Genomic DNA, 18,182 nt, shown 5'->3' with positions numbered 1-18,182 from the left:
TTTTTTTGCCCAAAAAAAACCGCATACTATACTATGACGTTTTTTATGACATTTTGAGGCCAAAAAAAACAGCATACTATACTATGACGTTTTTTATGACATTTTGAGGTCGAAAAAAAATGTTGACTTTTTTTGCCCGACAAAAACAGCATACTATACTATGACGTTTTTTATGACATTTTGAGGTCGAAAAAAATGCTGACTTTTTTTGCCCGAAAAAAAACCGCATACTATACTATGTCTTTTTTTATGACATTTTGAGGTCGAAAAAAATGTTGACTTTTTTTGCCCGAAAAAAACGACATACTATACTATGACGTTTTTTATGACATTTTGAGGTCGAAAAAAATGTTGACTTTTTTTGCCGGAAAAAAACCGCATACTATACTATGACGTTTTTTATGACAATTTGAGGTCGAAAAAAAGGTTGACTTTTTTTGCCCGAAAAAAAAACGCCATACTATACTATGACGTTTTTTATGACAATTTGAGGTCAAAAAAAAGGTTGACTTTTTTTCCCCGAAAAAAAACGCCATACTATACTATGACGTTTTTTATGACATTCTGAGGTCGAAAAAAAGGTTGACTTTTTTTGCCCGAAAAAAAAACGCCATACTATACTATGACGTTTTTTATGACATTTTGAGGTCTAAAAAAATGTTGACTTTTTTTCCCCGAAAAAAAACGGCATACTATACTATGACGTTTTTTATGACATTTTGAGGCCGAAAAAAATTTGGACTTTTTTTGCCCTATTTCGACGCCTTACTATACTATGACGTTTTTTATGACATTTTGAGGCCGAAAAAAATGCTGACTTTTTTTGCCCAAAAAAAACGGCATACTATACTATGACGTTTTTTATGACATTTTGAGTTCGAAAAAAATGTTGACTTTTTTTGCCCGAAAAAAACGGCATACTACACTATGACGTTTTTTATGACACTTTGAGGTCGAAAAAAATTTTGACTATTTTTGAGCGAAATGAACGGCATGCTATACTATGACGTTTTTTATGACATTTTGAGGTCGAAAAAAATGTTGATTTTTTTGCCCGAAAAAAAACGCATACTATACTATGACGTTTTTTATGACATTTTGAGGCCGAAAAAAATGTTGACTTTTTCTGCCGGAAAAAAACCCCATACTATACTATGACGTTTTTTATGACATTTTGAGGTCGAAAAAAATGTTGACTTTTTTTGCCCAAAAAAAACGGCATACTATACTATGACGTTTTTTATGACATTTTGAGGCCGAAAAAAATTTGGACTTTTTTTGCCCTATTTCGACGCCTTACTATACTATGACGTTTTTTATGACATTTTGAGGCCGAAAAAAATGCTGACTTTTTTTGCCCGAAAAAAACAGCATACTATACTATGACGTTTTTTGACATTTTGAGGTCGAAAAAAATGTTGACTTTTTTTCCCCGAAAAAAACGGCATACTATACTATGACGTTTTTTATGACATTTTGAGGTCGAAAAAAATGTTGACTTTTTTTCCCCGAAAAAAAACCGCATACTATACTATGACGTTTTTTATGACATTTTGAGGTCGAAAAAAATGTTGACTTTTTTTGCCCAAAAAAAAACGCATACTATACTATGACGTTTTTTATGACAATTTGAGGTCGAAAAAAAGGTTGACTTTTTTTGACCGAAAAAAAAACGCCATACTATACTATGACGTTTTTTATGACATTTTGAGGTAGAAAAAAATGTTGACTTTTTTTGCCCGAAAAAAACGACATACTATACTATGACGTTTTTTATGACATTTTGAGGTCGAAAAAAATGTTGACTTTTTTTGCCGGAAAAAAAACCGCATACTATACTATGACGTTTTTTATGACATTTTGAGGCAAAAAAAAATGTTGAATTTTTTTCCCCGAAAAAAAACGGCATACTATACTATGACGTTTTTTATGACATTTTGAGGTCGAAAAAAATGTTGACTTTTTTTGCCCAAAAAAAACCGCATACTATACTATGACGTTTTTTATGACATTTTGAGGTCGAAAAAAATGTTGACCTTTTTTGCCGGAAAAAAAACCGCATACTATACTATGACGTTTTTTATGACATTTTGAGGTCTAAAAAAATGTTGACTTATTTTGCCCGAAAAAAAACGGCATACTATACTATGACGTTTTTTATGACATTTTGAGGTCGAAAAAAATGCTGACTTTTTTTGCCCAAAAAAAACCGCATACTATACTATGACGTTTTTTATGACATTTTGAGGCCAAAAAAAACAGCATACTATACTATGACGTTTTTTATGACATTTTGAGGTCGAAAAAAAATGTTGACTTTTTTTGCCCGACAAAAACAGCATACTATACTATGACGTTTTTTATGACATTTTGAGGTCGAAAAAAATGCTGACTTTTTTTGCCCGAAAAAAACGGCATACTATACTATGTCTTTTTTTATGACATTTTGAGGTCGAAAAAAATGTTGACTTTTTTTGCCCGAAAAAAACGACATACTATACTATGACGTTTTTTATGACATTTTGAGGTCGAAAAAAATGTTGACTTTTTTTGCCGGAAAAAAACCGCATACTATACTATGACGTTTTTTATGACAATTTGAGGTCGAAAAAAAGGTTGACTTTTTTTGCCCGAAAAAAAACGCCATACTATACTATGACGTTTTTTATGACAATTTGAGGTCAAAAAAAAGGTTGACTTTTTTTGCCCGAAAAAAAACGCCATACTATACTATGACGTTTTTTATGACATTCTGAGGTCGAAAAAAAGGTTGACTTTTTTTGCCCGAAAAAAAAACGCCATACTATACTATGACGTTTTTTATGACATTTTGAGGTCTAAAAAAATGTTGACTTTTTTTGCCGGAAAAAAACGCCATACTATACTATGACGTTTTTTATTACATTTTGAGGTCGAAAAAAATGTTGACTTTTTTTCCCCGAAAAAAAACGGCATACTATACTATGACGTTTTTTATGACATTTTGAGGCCGAAAAAAATTTGGACTTTTTTTGCCCTATTTCGACGCCTTACTATACTATGACGTTTTTTATGACATTTTGAGGCCGAAAAAAATGCTGACTTTTTTTGCCCAAAAAAAACGGCATACTATACTATGACGTTTTTTATGACATTTTGAGTTCGAAAAAAATGTTGACTTTTTTTGCCCGAAAAAAACGGCATACTACACTATGACGTTTTTTATGACACTTTGAGGTCGAAAAAAATTTTGACTATTTTTGAGCGAAATGAACGGCATGCTATACTATGACGTTTTTTATGACATTTTGAGGTCGAAAAAAATGTTGATTTTTTTGCCCGAAAAAAAACGCATACTATACTATGACGTTTTTTATGACATTTTGAGGCCGAAAAAAATGTTGACTTTTTCTGCCGGAAAAAAACCCCATACTATACTATGACGTTTTTTATGACATTTTGAGGTCGAAAAAAATGTTGACTTTTTTTGCCCAAAAAAAACGGCATACTATACTATGACGTTTTTTATGACATTTTGAGGCCGAAAAAAATTTGGACTTTTTTTGCCCTATTTCGACGCCTTACTATACTATGACGTTTTTTATGACATTTTGAGGCCGAAAAAAATGCTGACTTTTTTTGCCCGAAAAAAACAGCATACTATACTATGACGTTTTTTGACATTTTGAGCTCGAAAAAAATGTTGACTTTTTTTCCCCGAAAAAAACGGCATACTATACTATGACGTTTTTTATGACATTTTGAGGTCGAAAAAAATGCTGACTTTTTTTGCCCGAAAAAAACGGCATACTATACTATGACGTTTTTTATGACATTTTGAGGTAGAAAAAAATGTTGACTTTTTTTGTCCGAAAAAAACAACATACTATACTATGACGTTTTTTATGACATTTTGAGGTCGAAAAAAATGTTGAATTTTTTTCCCCGAAAAAAAACGGCATACTATACTATGACGTTTTTTATGACATTTTGAGGTCGAAAAAAATGTTGACTTTTTTTGCCCAAAAAAAACCGCATACTATACTATGACGTTTTTTATGACAATTTGAGGTCGAAAAAAAGGTTGGCTTTTTTTGCCCGAAAAAAAACGCCATACTATACTATGACGTTTTTTTATGACATTTTGAGGTCGAAAAAAATGTTGACTTTTTTTGCCCGAAAAAAACGACATACTATACTATGACGTTTTTTATGACATTTTGAGGTCGAAAAAAATGTTGACTTTTTTTCCCCGAAAAAAAACGGCATACTATACTATGACGTTTTTTATGACATTTTGAGGCCGAAAAAAATTTGGACTTTTTTTGCCCTATTTCGACGCCTTACTATACTATGACGTTTTTTATGACATTTTGAGGCCGAAAAAAATGCTGACTTTTTTTGCCCGAAAAAAACGGCATACTATACTATGACGTTTTTTATGACATTTTGAGGTCGAAAAAAATGCTGACTTTTTTTGCCCGAAAAAAACGGCATACTATACTACGACGTTTTTTATGACATTTTGAGGTAGAAAAAAATGTTGACTTTTTTTGTCCGAAAAAAACAACATACTATACTATGACGTTTTTTATGACATTTTGAGGTCGAAAAAAATGTTGAATTTTTTTCCCCGAAAAAAAACGGCATACTATACTATGACGTTTTTTATGACATTTTGAGGTCGAAAAAAATGTTGACTTTTTTTGCCCAAAAAAAAACCGCATACTATACTATGACGTTTTTTATGACAATTTGAGGTCGAAAAAAAGGTTGGCTTTTTTTGCCCGAAAAAAAACGCCATACTATACTATGACGTTTTTTTATGACATTTTGAGGTCGAAAAAAATGTTGACTTTTTTTGCCCGAAAAAAACGACATACTATACTATGACGTTTTTTATGACATTTTGAGGTCGAAAAAAATGTTGACTTTTTTTGCCGGAAAAAAACCGCATACTATACTATGACGTTTTTTATGACATTTTGAGGTCTAAAAAAATGTTGACTTATTTTGCCCGAAAAAAAACGCCATACTATACTATGACGTTTTTTATGACATTTTGAGGTCGAAAAAAATGTTGACTTTTTTTGCCCGAAAAAAACGCCATACTATACTATGACGTTTTTTATGACATTTTGAGGTCGAAAAAAATGCTGACTTTTTTTGCCCAAAAAATACCGCATACTATACTATGACGTTTTTTATGACATTTTGAGGCCAAAAAAAACAGCATACTATACTATGACGTTTTTTATGACATTTTGAGGTCGAAAAAAAATGTTGACTTTTTTTGCCCGACAAAAACAGCATACTATACTATGACGTTTTTTATGACATTTTGAGGTCGAAAAAAATGCTGACTTTTTTTGCCCGAAAAAAACGGCATACTATACTATGTCGTTTTTTATGACATTTTGAGGTCGAAAAAAATGCTGACTTTTTTTGCCCGAAAAAAAACGCCATACTATACTATGACGTTTTTTATGACATTTTGAGGTCGAAAAAAATGTTGACTTTTTTTGCCCGAAAAAAACGGCATACTATACTATGACGTTTTTTATGACACTTTGAGGTCGAAAAAATTTTTGCCTTTTTTTGAGCGAAAAGAACGGCATGCTATACTATGACGTTTTTTATGACATTTTGAGGTCAAAAAAAATGTTGACTTTTTTTCCCCGAAAAAAACCGCATACTATACTATGACGTTTTTTATGACATTTTGAGGTCGAAAAAAATGTTGACTTTTTTTCCCCGAAAAAAACGGCATACTATACTATGACGTTTTTTATGACATTTTGAGGTCGAAAAAAATGCTGACTTTTTTTGCCCGAAAAAAACGGCATACTATACTATGTCGTTTTTTATGACATTTTGAGGTCGAAAAAAATGCTGACTTTTTTTGCCCGAAAAAAAACGCCATACTATACTATGACGTTTTTTATGACATTTTGAGGTCGAAAAAAATGTTGACTTTTTTTGCCCGAAAAAAACGGCATACTATACTATGACGTTTTTTATGACACTTTGAGGTCGAAAAAATTTTTGCCTTTTTTTGAGCGAAAAGAACGGCATGCTATACTATGACGTTTTTTATGACATTTTGAGGTCAAAAAAAATGTTGACTTTTTTTCCCCGAAAAAAACCGCATACTATACTATGACGTTTTTTATGACATTTTGAGGTCGAAAAAAATGTTGACTTTTTTTCCCCGAAAAAAACGGCATACTATACTATGACGTTTTTTATGACATTTTGAGGTCGAAAAAAATGTTGACTTTTTTTCCCCGAAAAAAAACCGCATACTATACTATGACGTTTTTTATGACATTTTGAGGTCGAAAAAAATGTTGACTTTTTTTGCCCAAAAAAAACGCATACTATACTATGACGTTTTTTATGACAATTTGAGGTCGAAAAAAAGGTTGACTTTTTTTGACCGAAAAAAAACGCCATACTATACTATGACGTTTTTTATGACATTTTGAGGTAGAAAAAAATGTTGACTTTTTTTGCCCGAAAAAAACGACATACTATACTATGACGTTTTTTATGACATTTTGAGGTCGAAAAAAATGTTGACTTTTTTTGCCGGAAAAAAACCGCATACTATACTATGACGTTTTTTATGACATTTTGAGGCAAAAAAAAATGTTGAATTTTTTTCCCCGAAAAAAAACGGCATACTATACTATGACGTTTTTTATGACATTTTGAGGTCGAAAAAAATGTTGACTTTTTTTGCCCAAAAAAAACCGCATACTATACTATGACGTTTTTTATGACATTTTGAGGTCGAAAAAAATGTTGACTTTTTTTGCCGGAAAAAAACCGCATACTATACTATGACGTTTTTTATGACATTTTGAGGTCTAAAAAAATGTTGACTTATTTTGCCCGAAAAAAAACGGCATACTATACTATGACGTTTTTTATGACCTTTTGAGGTCGAAAAAAATGCTGACTTTTTTTGCCCAAAAAAAACCGCATACTATACTATGACGTTTTTTATGACATTTTGAGGCCAAAAAAAACAGCATACTATACTATGACGTTTTTTATGACATTTTGAGGTCGAAAAAAAATGTTGACTTTTTTTGCCCGACAAAAACAGCATACTATACTATGACGTTTTTTATGACATTTTGAGGTCGAAAAAAATGCTGACTTTTTTTGCCCGAAAAAAACGGCATACTATACTATGTCTTTTTTTATGACATTTTGAGGTCGAAAAAAATGTTGACTTTTTTTGCCCGAAAAAAACGACATACTATGACGTTTTTTATGACATTTTGAGGTCGAAAAAAATGTTGACTTTTTTTGCCGGAAAAAAAACCGCATACTATACTATGACGTTTTTTATGACAATTTGAGGTCGAAAAAAAGGTTGACTTTTTTTGCCCGAAAAAAAACGCCATACTATACTATGACGTTTTTTATGACAATTTGAGGTCAAAAAAAAGGTTGACTTTTTTTGCCCGAAAAAAAACGCCATACTATACTATGACGTTTTTTATGACATTCTGAGGTCGAAAAAAAGGTTGACTTTTTTTGCCCGAAAAAAAAACGCCATACTATACTATGACGTTTTTTATGACATTTTGAGGTCTAAAAAAATGTTGACTTTTTTTGCCGGAAAAAAACGCCATACTATACTATGACGTTTTTTATGACATTTTGAGGTCGAAAAAAATGTTGACTTTTTTTCCCCGAAAAAAAACGGCATACTATACTATGACGTTTTTTATGACATTTTGAGGCCGAAAAAAATTTGGACTTTTTTTGCCCTATTTCGACGCCTTACTATACTATGACGTTTTTTATGACATTTTGAGGCCGAAAAAAATGCTGACTTTTTTTGCCCAAAAAAAACGGCATACTATACTATGACGTTTTTTATGACATTTTGAGTTCGAAAAAAATGTTGACTTTTTTTGCCCGAAAAAAACGGCATACTACACTATGACGTTTTTTATGACACTTTGAGGTCGAAAAAAATTTTGACTATTTTTGAGCGAAATGAACGGCATGCTATACTATGACGTTTTTTATGACATTTTGAGGTCGAAAAAAATGTTGATTTTTTTGCCCGAAAAAAAACGCATACTATACTATGACGTTTTTTATGACATTTTGAGGCCGAAAAAAATGTTGACTTTTTCTGCCGGAAAAAAACCCCATACTATACTATGACGTTTTTTATGACATTTTGAGGTCGAAAAAAATGTTGACTTTTTTTGCCCAAAAAAAACGGCATACTATACTATGACGTTTTTTATGACATTTTGAGGCCGAAAAAAATTTGGACTTTTTTTGCCCTATTTCGACGCCTTACTATACTATGACGTTTTTTATGACATTTTGAGGCCGAAAAAAATGCTGACTTTTTTTGCCCGAAAAAAACAGCATACTATACTATGACGTTTTTTGACATTTTGAGGTCGAAAAAAATGTTGACTTTTTTTCCCCGAAAAAAACGGCATACTATACTATGACGTTTTTTATGACATTTTGAGGTCGAAAAAAATGCTGACTTTTTTTGCCCGAAAAAAACGGCATACTATACTATGACGTTTTTTATGACATTTTGAGGTAGAAAAAAATGTTGACTTTTTTTGTCCGAAAAAAACAACATACTATACTATGACGTTTTTTATGACATTTTGAGGTCGAAAAAAATGTTGAATTTTTTTCCCCGAAAAAAAACGGCATACTATACTATGACGTTTTTTATGACATTTTGAGGTCGAAAAAAATGTTGACTTTTTTTGCCCAAAAAAAACCGCATACTATACTATGACGTTTTTTATGACAATTTGAGGTCGAAAAAAAGGTTGGCTTTTTTTGCCCGAAAAAAAACGCCATACTATACTATGACGTTTTTTTATGACATTTTGAGGTCGAAAAAAATGTTGACTTTTTTTGCCCGAAAAAAACGACATACTATACTATGACGTTTTTTATGACATTTTGAGGTCGAAAAAAATGTTGACTTTTTTTGCCGGAAAAAAACCGCATACTATACTATGACGTTTTTTATGACATTTTGAGGTCTAAAAAAATGTTGACTTATTTTGCCCGAAAAAAAACGCCATACTATACTATGACGTTTTTTATGACATTTTGAGGTCGAAAAAAATGTTGACTTTTTTTGCCCGAAAAAAACGCCATACTATACTATGACGTTTTTTATGACATTTTGAGGTCGAAAAAAATGCTGACTTTTTTTGCCCGAAAAAAACCGCATACTATACTATGACGTTTTTTATGACATTTTGAGGTAAAAAAAAAATGTTGACTTTTTTTCCCCGAAAAAAAACCGCATACTATACTATGACGTTTTTTATGACATTTTGAGGTCGAAAAAAATGTTGACTTTTTTTGTCCAAAAAAAAACGCATACTATACTATGACGTTTTTTATGACAATTTGAGGTCGAAAAAAAGGTTGACTTTTTTTGCCCGAAAAAAAACGCCATACTATACTATGACGTTTTTTATGACATTTTGAGGTAGAAAAAAATGTTGACTTTTTTTGCCCGAAAAAAAAACAACATACTATACTATGACGTTTTTTATGACATTTTGAGGTCGAAAAAAATGTTGACTTTTTTTGCCGGAAAAAAACCGCATACTATACTATGACGTTTTTTATGACATTTTGAGGTAGAAAAAAATGTTGAATTTTTTTCCCCGAAAAAAAACGGCATACTATACTATGACGTTTTTTATGACATTTTGAGGTCGAAAAAAATGTTGACTTTTTTTGCCCAAAAAAAACCGCATACTATACTATGACGTTTTTTATGACAATTTGAGGTCGAAAAAAAGGTTGACTTTTTTTGCCCGAAAAAAAATGCCATACTATACTATGACGTTTTTTTATGACATTTTGAGGTCGAAAAAAATGTTGACTTTTTTTGCCCGAAAAAAACGACATACTATACTATGACGTTTTTTATGACATTTTGAGGTCGAAAAAAATGTTGACTTTTTTTGCCGGAAAAAAACCGCATACTATACTATGACGTTTTTTATGACATTTTGAGGTCTAAAAAAATGTTGACTTATTTTGCCCGAAAAAAAACGCCATACTATACTATGACGTTTTTTATGACATTTTGAGGTCGAAAAAAATGTTGACTTTTTTTGCCCGAAAAAAACGCCATACTATACTATGACGTTTTTTATGACATTTTGAGGTCGAAAAAAATGCTGACTTTTTTTGCCCAAAAAAAACCGCATACTATACTATGACGTTTTTTATGACATTTTGAGGCCAAAAAAAACGCCATACTATACTATGACGTTTTTTATGACATTTTGAGGTCGAAAAAAATGTTGACTTTTTTTGCCCGAAAAAAACGCCATACTATACTATGACGTTTTTTATGACATTTTGAGGTCGAAAAAAATGCTGACTTTTTTTGCCCAAAAAAAAACCGCATACTATACTATGACGTTTTTTATGACATTTTGAGGCCAAAAAAAACAGCATACTATACTATGACGTTTTTTATGACATTTTGAGGTCGAAAAAAAATGTTGACTTTTTTTGCCCGACAAAAACAGCATACTATACTATGACGTTTTTTATGACATTTTGAGGTCGAAAAAAATGCTGACTTTTTTTGCCCGAAAAAAACGGCATACTATACTATGTCGTTTTTTATGACATTTTGAGGTCGAAAAAAATGCTGACTTTTTTTGCCCGAAAAAAAACGCCATACTATACTATGACGTTTTTTATGACATTTTGAGGTCGAAAAAAATGTTGACTTTTTTTGCCCGAAAAAAACGGCATACTATACTATGACGTTTTTTATGACACTTTGAGGTCGAAAAAATTTTTGCCTTTTTTTGAGCGAAAAGAACGGCATGCTATACTATGACGTTTTTTATGACATTTTGAGGTCAAAAAAAATGTTGACTTTTTTTCCCCGAAAAAAAACGCATACTATACTATGACGTTTTTTATGACATTTTGAGGTCGAAAAAAATGTTGACTTTTTTTCCCCGAAAAAAACGGCATACTATACTATGACGTTTTTTATGACATTTTGAGGTCGAAAAAAATGCTGACTTTTTTTGCCCGAAAAAAACGGCATACTATACTATGACGTTTTTTATGACATTTTGAGGTAAAAAAAAAATGTTGACTTTTTTTCCCCGAAAAAAAACCGCATACTATACTATGACGTTTTTTATGACATTTTGAGGTCGAAAAAAATGTTGACTTTTTTTGCCCAAAAAAAAACGCATACTATACTATGACGTTTTTTATGACAATTTGAGGTCGAAAAAAAGGTTGACTTTTTTTGACCGAAAAAAAACGCCATACTATACTATGACGTTTTTTATGACATTTTGAGGTAGAAAAAAATGTTGACTTTTTTTGCCCGAAAAAAACGACATACTATACTATGACGTTTTTTATGACATTTTGAGGTCGAAAAAAATGTTGACTTTTTTTGCCGGAAAAAAACCGCATACTATACTATGACGTTTTTTATGACATTTTGAGGCAAAAAAAAATGTTGAATTTTTTTCCCCGAAAAAAAACGGCATACTATACTATGACGTTTTTTATGACATTTTGAGGTCGAAAAAAATGTTGACTTTTTTTGCCCAAAAAAAACGGCATACTATACTATGACGTTTTTTATGACATTTTGAGGTCGAAAAAAATGTTGACTTTTTTTGAAGGAAAAAAACCGCATACTATACTATGACGTTTTTTATGACATTTTGAGGTCTAAAAAAATGTTGACTTATTTTGCCCGAAAAAAAACGCCATACTATACTATGACGTTTTTTATGACATTTTGAGGTCGAAAAAAATGCTGACTTTTTTTGCCCAAAAAAAACCGCATACTATACTATGACGTTTTTTATGACATTTTGAGGCCAAAAAAAACAGCATACTATACTATGACGTTTTTTATGACATTTTGAGGTCGAAAAAAAATGTTGACTTTTTTTGCCCGACAAAAACAGCATACTATACTATGACGTTTTTTATGACATTTTGAGGTCGAAAAAAATGCTGACTTTTTTTGCCCGAAAAAAACGGCATACTATACTATGTCTTTTTTTATGACATTTTGAGGTCGAAAAAAATGTTGACTTTTTTTGCCCGAAAAAAACGACATACTATACTATGACGTTTTTTATGACATTTTGAGGTCGAAAAAAATGTTGACTTTTTTTGCCGGAAAAAAAACCGCATACTATACTATGACGTTTTTTATGACAATTTGAGGTCGAAAAAAAGGTTGACTTTTTTTGCCCCAAAAAAAACGCCATACTATACTATGACGTTTTTTATGACAATTTGAGGTCAAAAAAAAGGTTGACTTTTTTTGCCCGAAAAAAAACGCCATACTATACTATGACGTTTTTTATGACATTCTGAGGTCGAAAAAAAGGTTGACTTTTTTTGCCCGAAAAAAAAACGCCATACTATACTATGACGTTTTTTATGACATTTTGAGGTCTAAAAAAATGTTGACTTTTTTTGCCGGAAAAAAACGGCATACTATACTATGACGTTTTTTATGACATTTTGAGGTCGAAAAAAATGTTGACTTTTTTTCCCCGAAAAAAAAACGGCATACTATACTATGACGTTTTTTATGACATTTTGAGGCCGAAAAAAATTTGGACTTTTTTTGCCCTATTTCGACGCCTTACTATACTATGACGTTTTTTATGACATTTTGAGGCCGAAAAAAATGCTGACTTTTTTTGCCCAAAAAAAAACGGCATACTATACTATGACGTTTTTTATGACATTTTGAGTTCGAAAAAAATGTTGACTTTTTTTGCCCGAAAAAAACGGCATACTACACTATGACGTTTTTTATGACACTTTGAGGTCGAAAAAAATTTTGACTATTTTTGAGCGAAATGAACGGCATGCTATACTATGACGTTTTTTATGACATTTTGAGGTCGAAAAAAATGTTGATTTTTTTGCCCGAAAAAAAACGCATACTATACTATGACGTTTTTTATGACATTTTGAGGCCAAAAAAAATGTTGACTTTTTCTGCCGGAAAAAAACCCCATACTATACTATGACGTTTTTTATGACATTTTGAGGTCGAAAAAAATGTTGACTTTTTTTGCCCAAAAAAAACGGCATACTATACTATGACGTTTTTTATGACATTTTGAGGCCGAAAAAAATTTGGACTTTTTTTGCCCTATTTCGACGCCTTACTATACTATGACGTTTTTTATGACATTTTGAGGCCGAAAAAAATGCTGACTTTTTTTGCCCGAAAAAAACAGCATACTATACTATGACGTTTTTTATGACATTTTGAGGCCGAAAAAAATGTTGACTTTCTTTCCCCGAAAAAAACGGCATACTATACTATGACGTTTTTTATGACATTTTGAGGCCGAAAAAAAACGGCATACTCTACTATGACGTTTTTTATGACATTTTGAGGTCGAAAAAAATGCTGACTTTTTTTGCCCGAAAAAAACGGCATACTCTACTATGACGTTTTTTATGACATTTTGAGGTCGAAAAAAATGTTGACTTTTTTTGCCCGAAAAAAACGGCATACTATACTATGACGTTTTTTATGACATTTTGAGGTCGAAAAAAATGCTGACTTTTTTTGCCCGAAAAAAACGGCATACTATACTATGACGTTTTTTATGACATTTTGAGGTCGAAAAAAATGCTGACTTTTTTTGCCCGAAAAAAACGCCATACTATACTATGACGTTTTTTATGACATTTTGAGGTCGAAAAAAATGTTGACTTTTTTTCCCTGAAAAAAAACGGCATACTATACTATGACGTTTTTTATGACATTTTGAGGTCGAAAAAAATGTTGACTTTTTTTGCCCAAAAAAAAAACGCATACTATACTATGACGTTTTTTATGACAATTTGAGGTCGAAAAAAAGGTTGACTTTTTTTGCCCGAAAAAAAACGCCATACTATACTATGACGTTTTTTATGACATTTTGAGGTCGAAAAAAATGTTGACTTTTTTTGCCCAAAAAAAACGACATACTATACTATGACGTTTTTTATGACAATTTGAGGTCGAAAAAAATTTGGACTTTTTTTGCCCTATTTCGACGCCTTACTATACTATGACGTTTTTTTATGACATTTTGAGGCCGAAAAAAATGCTGACTTTTTTTGCCCAAAAAAAACGGCATACTATACTATGACGTTTTTTATGACATTTTGAGTTCGAAAAAAATGTTGACTTTTTTTGCCCGAAAAAAACGGCATACTACACTATGACGTTTTTTATGACACTTTGAGGTCGAAAAAAAATTTGACTATTTTTGAGCGAAATGAACGGCATGCTATACTATGACGTTTTTTATGACATTTTGAGGTCGAAAAAAACAGCATACCATACTATGACGTTTTTTATGACATTTTGAGGCCAAAAAAACGGCATACTATACTATGACGTTTTTTATGACATTTTGAGGTCGAAAAAAATGTTGACTTTTTTTGCCCTATTTCTATGCCTTACTATACTATGACGTTTTTTATGACATTTTGAGGCCGAAAAAAATGTTGACTTTTTTTGCCCAAAAAACCCGGCATACTATACTATGACGTTTTTTATAACATTTTGAGGTCGAACAAAATGTTGACTTTTTTTGCCCTATTTCGACGCCTTACTATACTATGACGTTTTTTATGACATTTTGAGGCCGAAAAAAACGGCATACTATACTATGACGTTTTTTATGACATTTTGAGGTCGAAAAAAATGTGGACTTTTTTTGCCCGAAAAAAACGGCACACTATACTATGACGTTTTTTATGACATTTTGAGGCCGAAATTTTTTTTTACTTTTTTTGCCCTATTTCGACGCCTTACTATACTATGACGTTTTTTATGACATTTTGAGTAGTAGTAACCCCAAACACCTCATCACCATAACACTTAACCCACATTTGAACTGAGAACGCTGTCTTCGTCCACTTGCGCAGGCCACATGCTCTGGCTTTGAACACATTTTCCCCAAACCTCCCACAATCCCCTAGGAGGGGAACTCTTCTCTTTGCTCTTGGGCACGACACCCGCACAGAGCTCGCTGCGTGGGCTTTGCAGAGGACCTGATTCGGATGAAAGACCAATCCGATGACACCTCCCTCTCCCCTTCTCACCCGCCTGTACGTTACGCCTGTGACTTGGCCCACGGCCCTCCGCCCGCCAATGAACACCTACTTGATGACAACGTTGACTTGTCCCTAACGTTCTTGCATGTGTTTATGCACTACTACCTTGACGGTTGTCTAGTGCGCGTTCACACATAATAGGCATATCAAAATGCAAAACCTAAAGGGATTAACCTTCTTTAACTCTAATGAGCACGTGGATGCCCAGCTGGGGAACGGACCGAAATTAACATTTGTCATCTTTTTGGGGTGATGGGAGAATAAATACTTGAACAGAGGCTGGTTATTGTCTTTCCTTGGGCTACTTACGCTTACAGCGACTAAGCCTAACCCACTACATCCTGATTGACCGTCTTCTAGACAACTGTGCTTTCACACATACTACGCCTACAGTCAGAAATACAAGACACTTGACTTGAAAACAATCTGATCTAATACGACACAAACTCATGCTCTGACTGTGCACGATATGCTGCACAGAGCTGTCTGACTCTTTAGTACTACTATTTTGCCATGATTCCTGCGCACGCAAGCACTTCACTGATTTAGTACAACTGAGCACCATGAGTCTTCGCGGTAACTTGTGAGTGAGGTGTCCAAAACCCCACGTGACAAAATAGCAGTCCTCTTCCTTCGCATAACATGAATGAAAACACATGAACCTCTACAAGACAACACTTCAAACTACAGATCCAATCCAAGATCACCACCCCAGCTCACAGCCCGGATGCACTCACACAGTGAAACTTCAGTGACCGCTCTCTACAAATAAGGGAAAATACACAGGAAACCACACCAAGGCTTCACTTTGACTTGACCGTATCCGTTTCAAGGCTACACCGCACTACATCTGAGCCTGGACGCTGATCTGGACACAAGCTGACTGTAACTCCTGTGTGAAAAAATAAAATGCTCTACAGCACTGAACTCTGACCTTGCCGTGGCTCGGGCCTCGCCGCTGCTGCGCAGGGTTGACTTTGGGGGTCTCCGCCGTCCCGGTGATGACTTCCTGCTCCGTAACCTGGGTTGGAGACGGCATACATTTAAAAACCAGGTGCAACATTTTGGGCCGTTTTCCTACATTTGAAACTATCAAAGAATTCCATCAAACACAGCTTTCCTCCCTTGAACAAAGTGGATAAAAGCAGCTTGTTTTGCAGTCAGAAAAACAATGAGCCCCTGTGCCACCGTCCTCCACACATGCCTGTCTGTTCCCATACAAGGGAGTTGGGGTTGGAGGCCGCAGACCACTACAGGCCCTGTCGTCGTTAGCTCGCAGTGACTATGCTCACTGACCTGGCAGTGAGTCTAATGACTGACATAACATCATTCACTTCTCCTCTCACCGTTGGACCCAGTGACAGAAACCGTCGCTCCCGCTCCTCGTCCGTCCGCAGCAGGAACGCCGTGTCCAGACCCGACGAGCACAGCTCGTTGTAGGTGCCCTGGGCCCTGACGTGACCCTGACAGAGAGACAGACAACCAAACTTATTACATGCTACATCATGTAGAACTGAAGAACACAAACATCACTACACTAGCAGACTGTCCGATCCCCTATGCACACCTGCCACGCGTAGCGTTGACCATCACTTTTTACATCATACCCTTTATAAGATGCTCCACCACAACGGCTTCATTTGCCAAGTACATTGGGGGGTTTGGTGCAAAGAGCGCCCGAGCAAATCAAACACATTTATATCCTTCAGATGGGATACAACACTACATTTAAATACAACCCCATCCCAGACTGGACCGGCACACATCAATACACGTACAGGAACCAGTTTAGGTTTGTTTTCAAACGGTGGAGAGCCCCAGCAGTCTAAGTAGCTGACAGGAAACACTGCTTTCTATCTTCCCAGGCCTTCGCTGCGGCCACCTTCATCTCTGCCTTGTTGTAGGGCCTCTCTGCCTTCAGCCTCATCTTCACTGAGTGGAACGCATGCAGCTCGGTCACACGAAATATCGGGTGACTCACTTGCCTGGTCGAGGACTTTCCACCTCGTCGCCCTGCAAAGCTCTTTGCAGGGCGTTCCATTCATCTTCACTGAGTGGAACGCATGCAGCTCGGTCACACGAAATATCGGGTGACTCACTTGCCTGGTCGAGGACTTTCCACCTCGTCGCCCTGCAAAGCTCTGTGGTTGCTTTGGCCCCCGGGTTTGCGATTGTTCTCCAGATGACCAAATGTCGTCCGCTGAGTTTTGATGGATCTAAGTGCAGAACGCTCCCCTAGACCTCTGCTTTCATCATCTTCCATCAAAGACTATAAAACATCATCAAAGAGCTACGCATGAAACCTTGACCAAACGCTAAAACAACACACACTGCGTTTAACACTGCGTTCACATCTCCTTCCAGAAATCAGATGGATCAAGAAGCACAGCACAACATCTGAAATGGACACTGGTTCTGCTTAAAATCCCTGTTCATCGTTCTCATAAGAACACTTAGTGAGCGAGTCACTGAGGAAACAGACCGTAGCCACAGACTGTAGCCTGGGGAGACACACTGCACCGGTCTCGTGAGTGCGACTGGAAGAGTTCTAGGCTAAAAATCAGCGGGATCCTCACTGACCTTCTTGTAGATCATGTGACACATGGCCACTCGTCTCTTCATGACCGTTCTTTCGACGTGGTAGTCATAGTGATGTTGGAGGATGGTCAGTCCGAAGGTGCAGAGCGACATTGCTGTGGCGTCACTGTACACCATGCAAAGACTTCTATGGTCGTCCGGGTCATAATTCTCAAAGTACAGGATGATTTTGCCCAGGAGCAGACGCTGGATCACTTTAATGGCCTCCTTTAGAGAGAAGACAGTAACAAACAAGATACACATTAGAGATACTTAGGTTCTGACAACGCCCTTCTCTCTGCAGCTACATGCCGCTCCATCCCCAGGACTGAGTCGGCCTTCTGAACCACTTCCCTTACATTGTTTCTTAAATCTCACATCTATGCACAGACACATTTGTGTATATATAGAGTATGGACTTCCATTTCCATGTTCTATGTTCAACTAATCTG

At 34.6% G+C, this 18,182-nt stretch overlaps 1 protein-coding gene across 4 annotated transcripts in view; it reads right to left on the bottom strand.

Annotated features, from left to right (window-relative positions):
• Positions 1-18,182, bottom strand: part of LOC121178000 (SART-1 family protein DOT2-like) — a 45,700-nt gene that overhangs the window by 17,969 nt on the left and 9,549 nt on the right. For all 4 annotated transcript variants that reach the window (XR_005893433.1, XM_041032470.1, XM_041032468.1 and 1 more), the window contains exons 4-6: positions 17,734-17,958; positions 16,500-16,616; positions 16,088-16,174 (exon numbers count right to left, since the gene is read on the bottom strand). Coding sequence is in view for 3 of the 4 variants with exons in the window: in XM_041032470.1 (XP_040888404.1) it covers positions 16,088-16,174; positions 16,500-16,616; positions 17,734-17,868 (339 nt within the window). In the remaining variant the exon portion in view is untranslated. The remainder of the gene's footprint in view (positions 1-16,087; positions 16,175-16,499; positions 16,617-17,733; positions 17,959-18,182) is intronic.

This window comes from Toxotes jaculatrix, chromosome 24, assembly GCF_017976425.1.
Source record: "Toxotes jaculatrix isolate fToxJac2 chromosome 24, fToxJac2.pri, whole genome shotgun sequence".
NCBI lineage: Eukaryota > Metazoa > Chordata > Actinopteri > Toxotidae > Toxotes > Toxotes jaculatrix.
The sequence above is the reverse complement of the archived record's forward strand: the minus strand, read 5'-3'. Positions and strand labels throughout refer to the sequence as shown.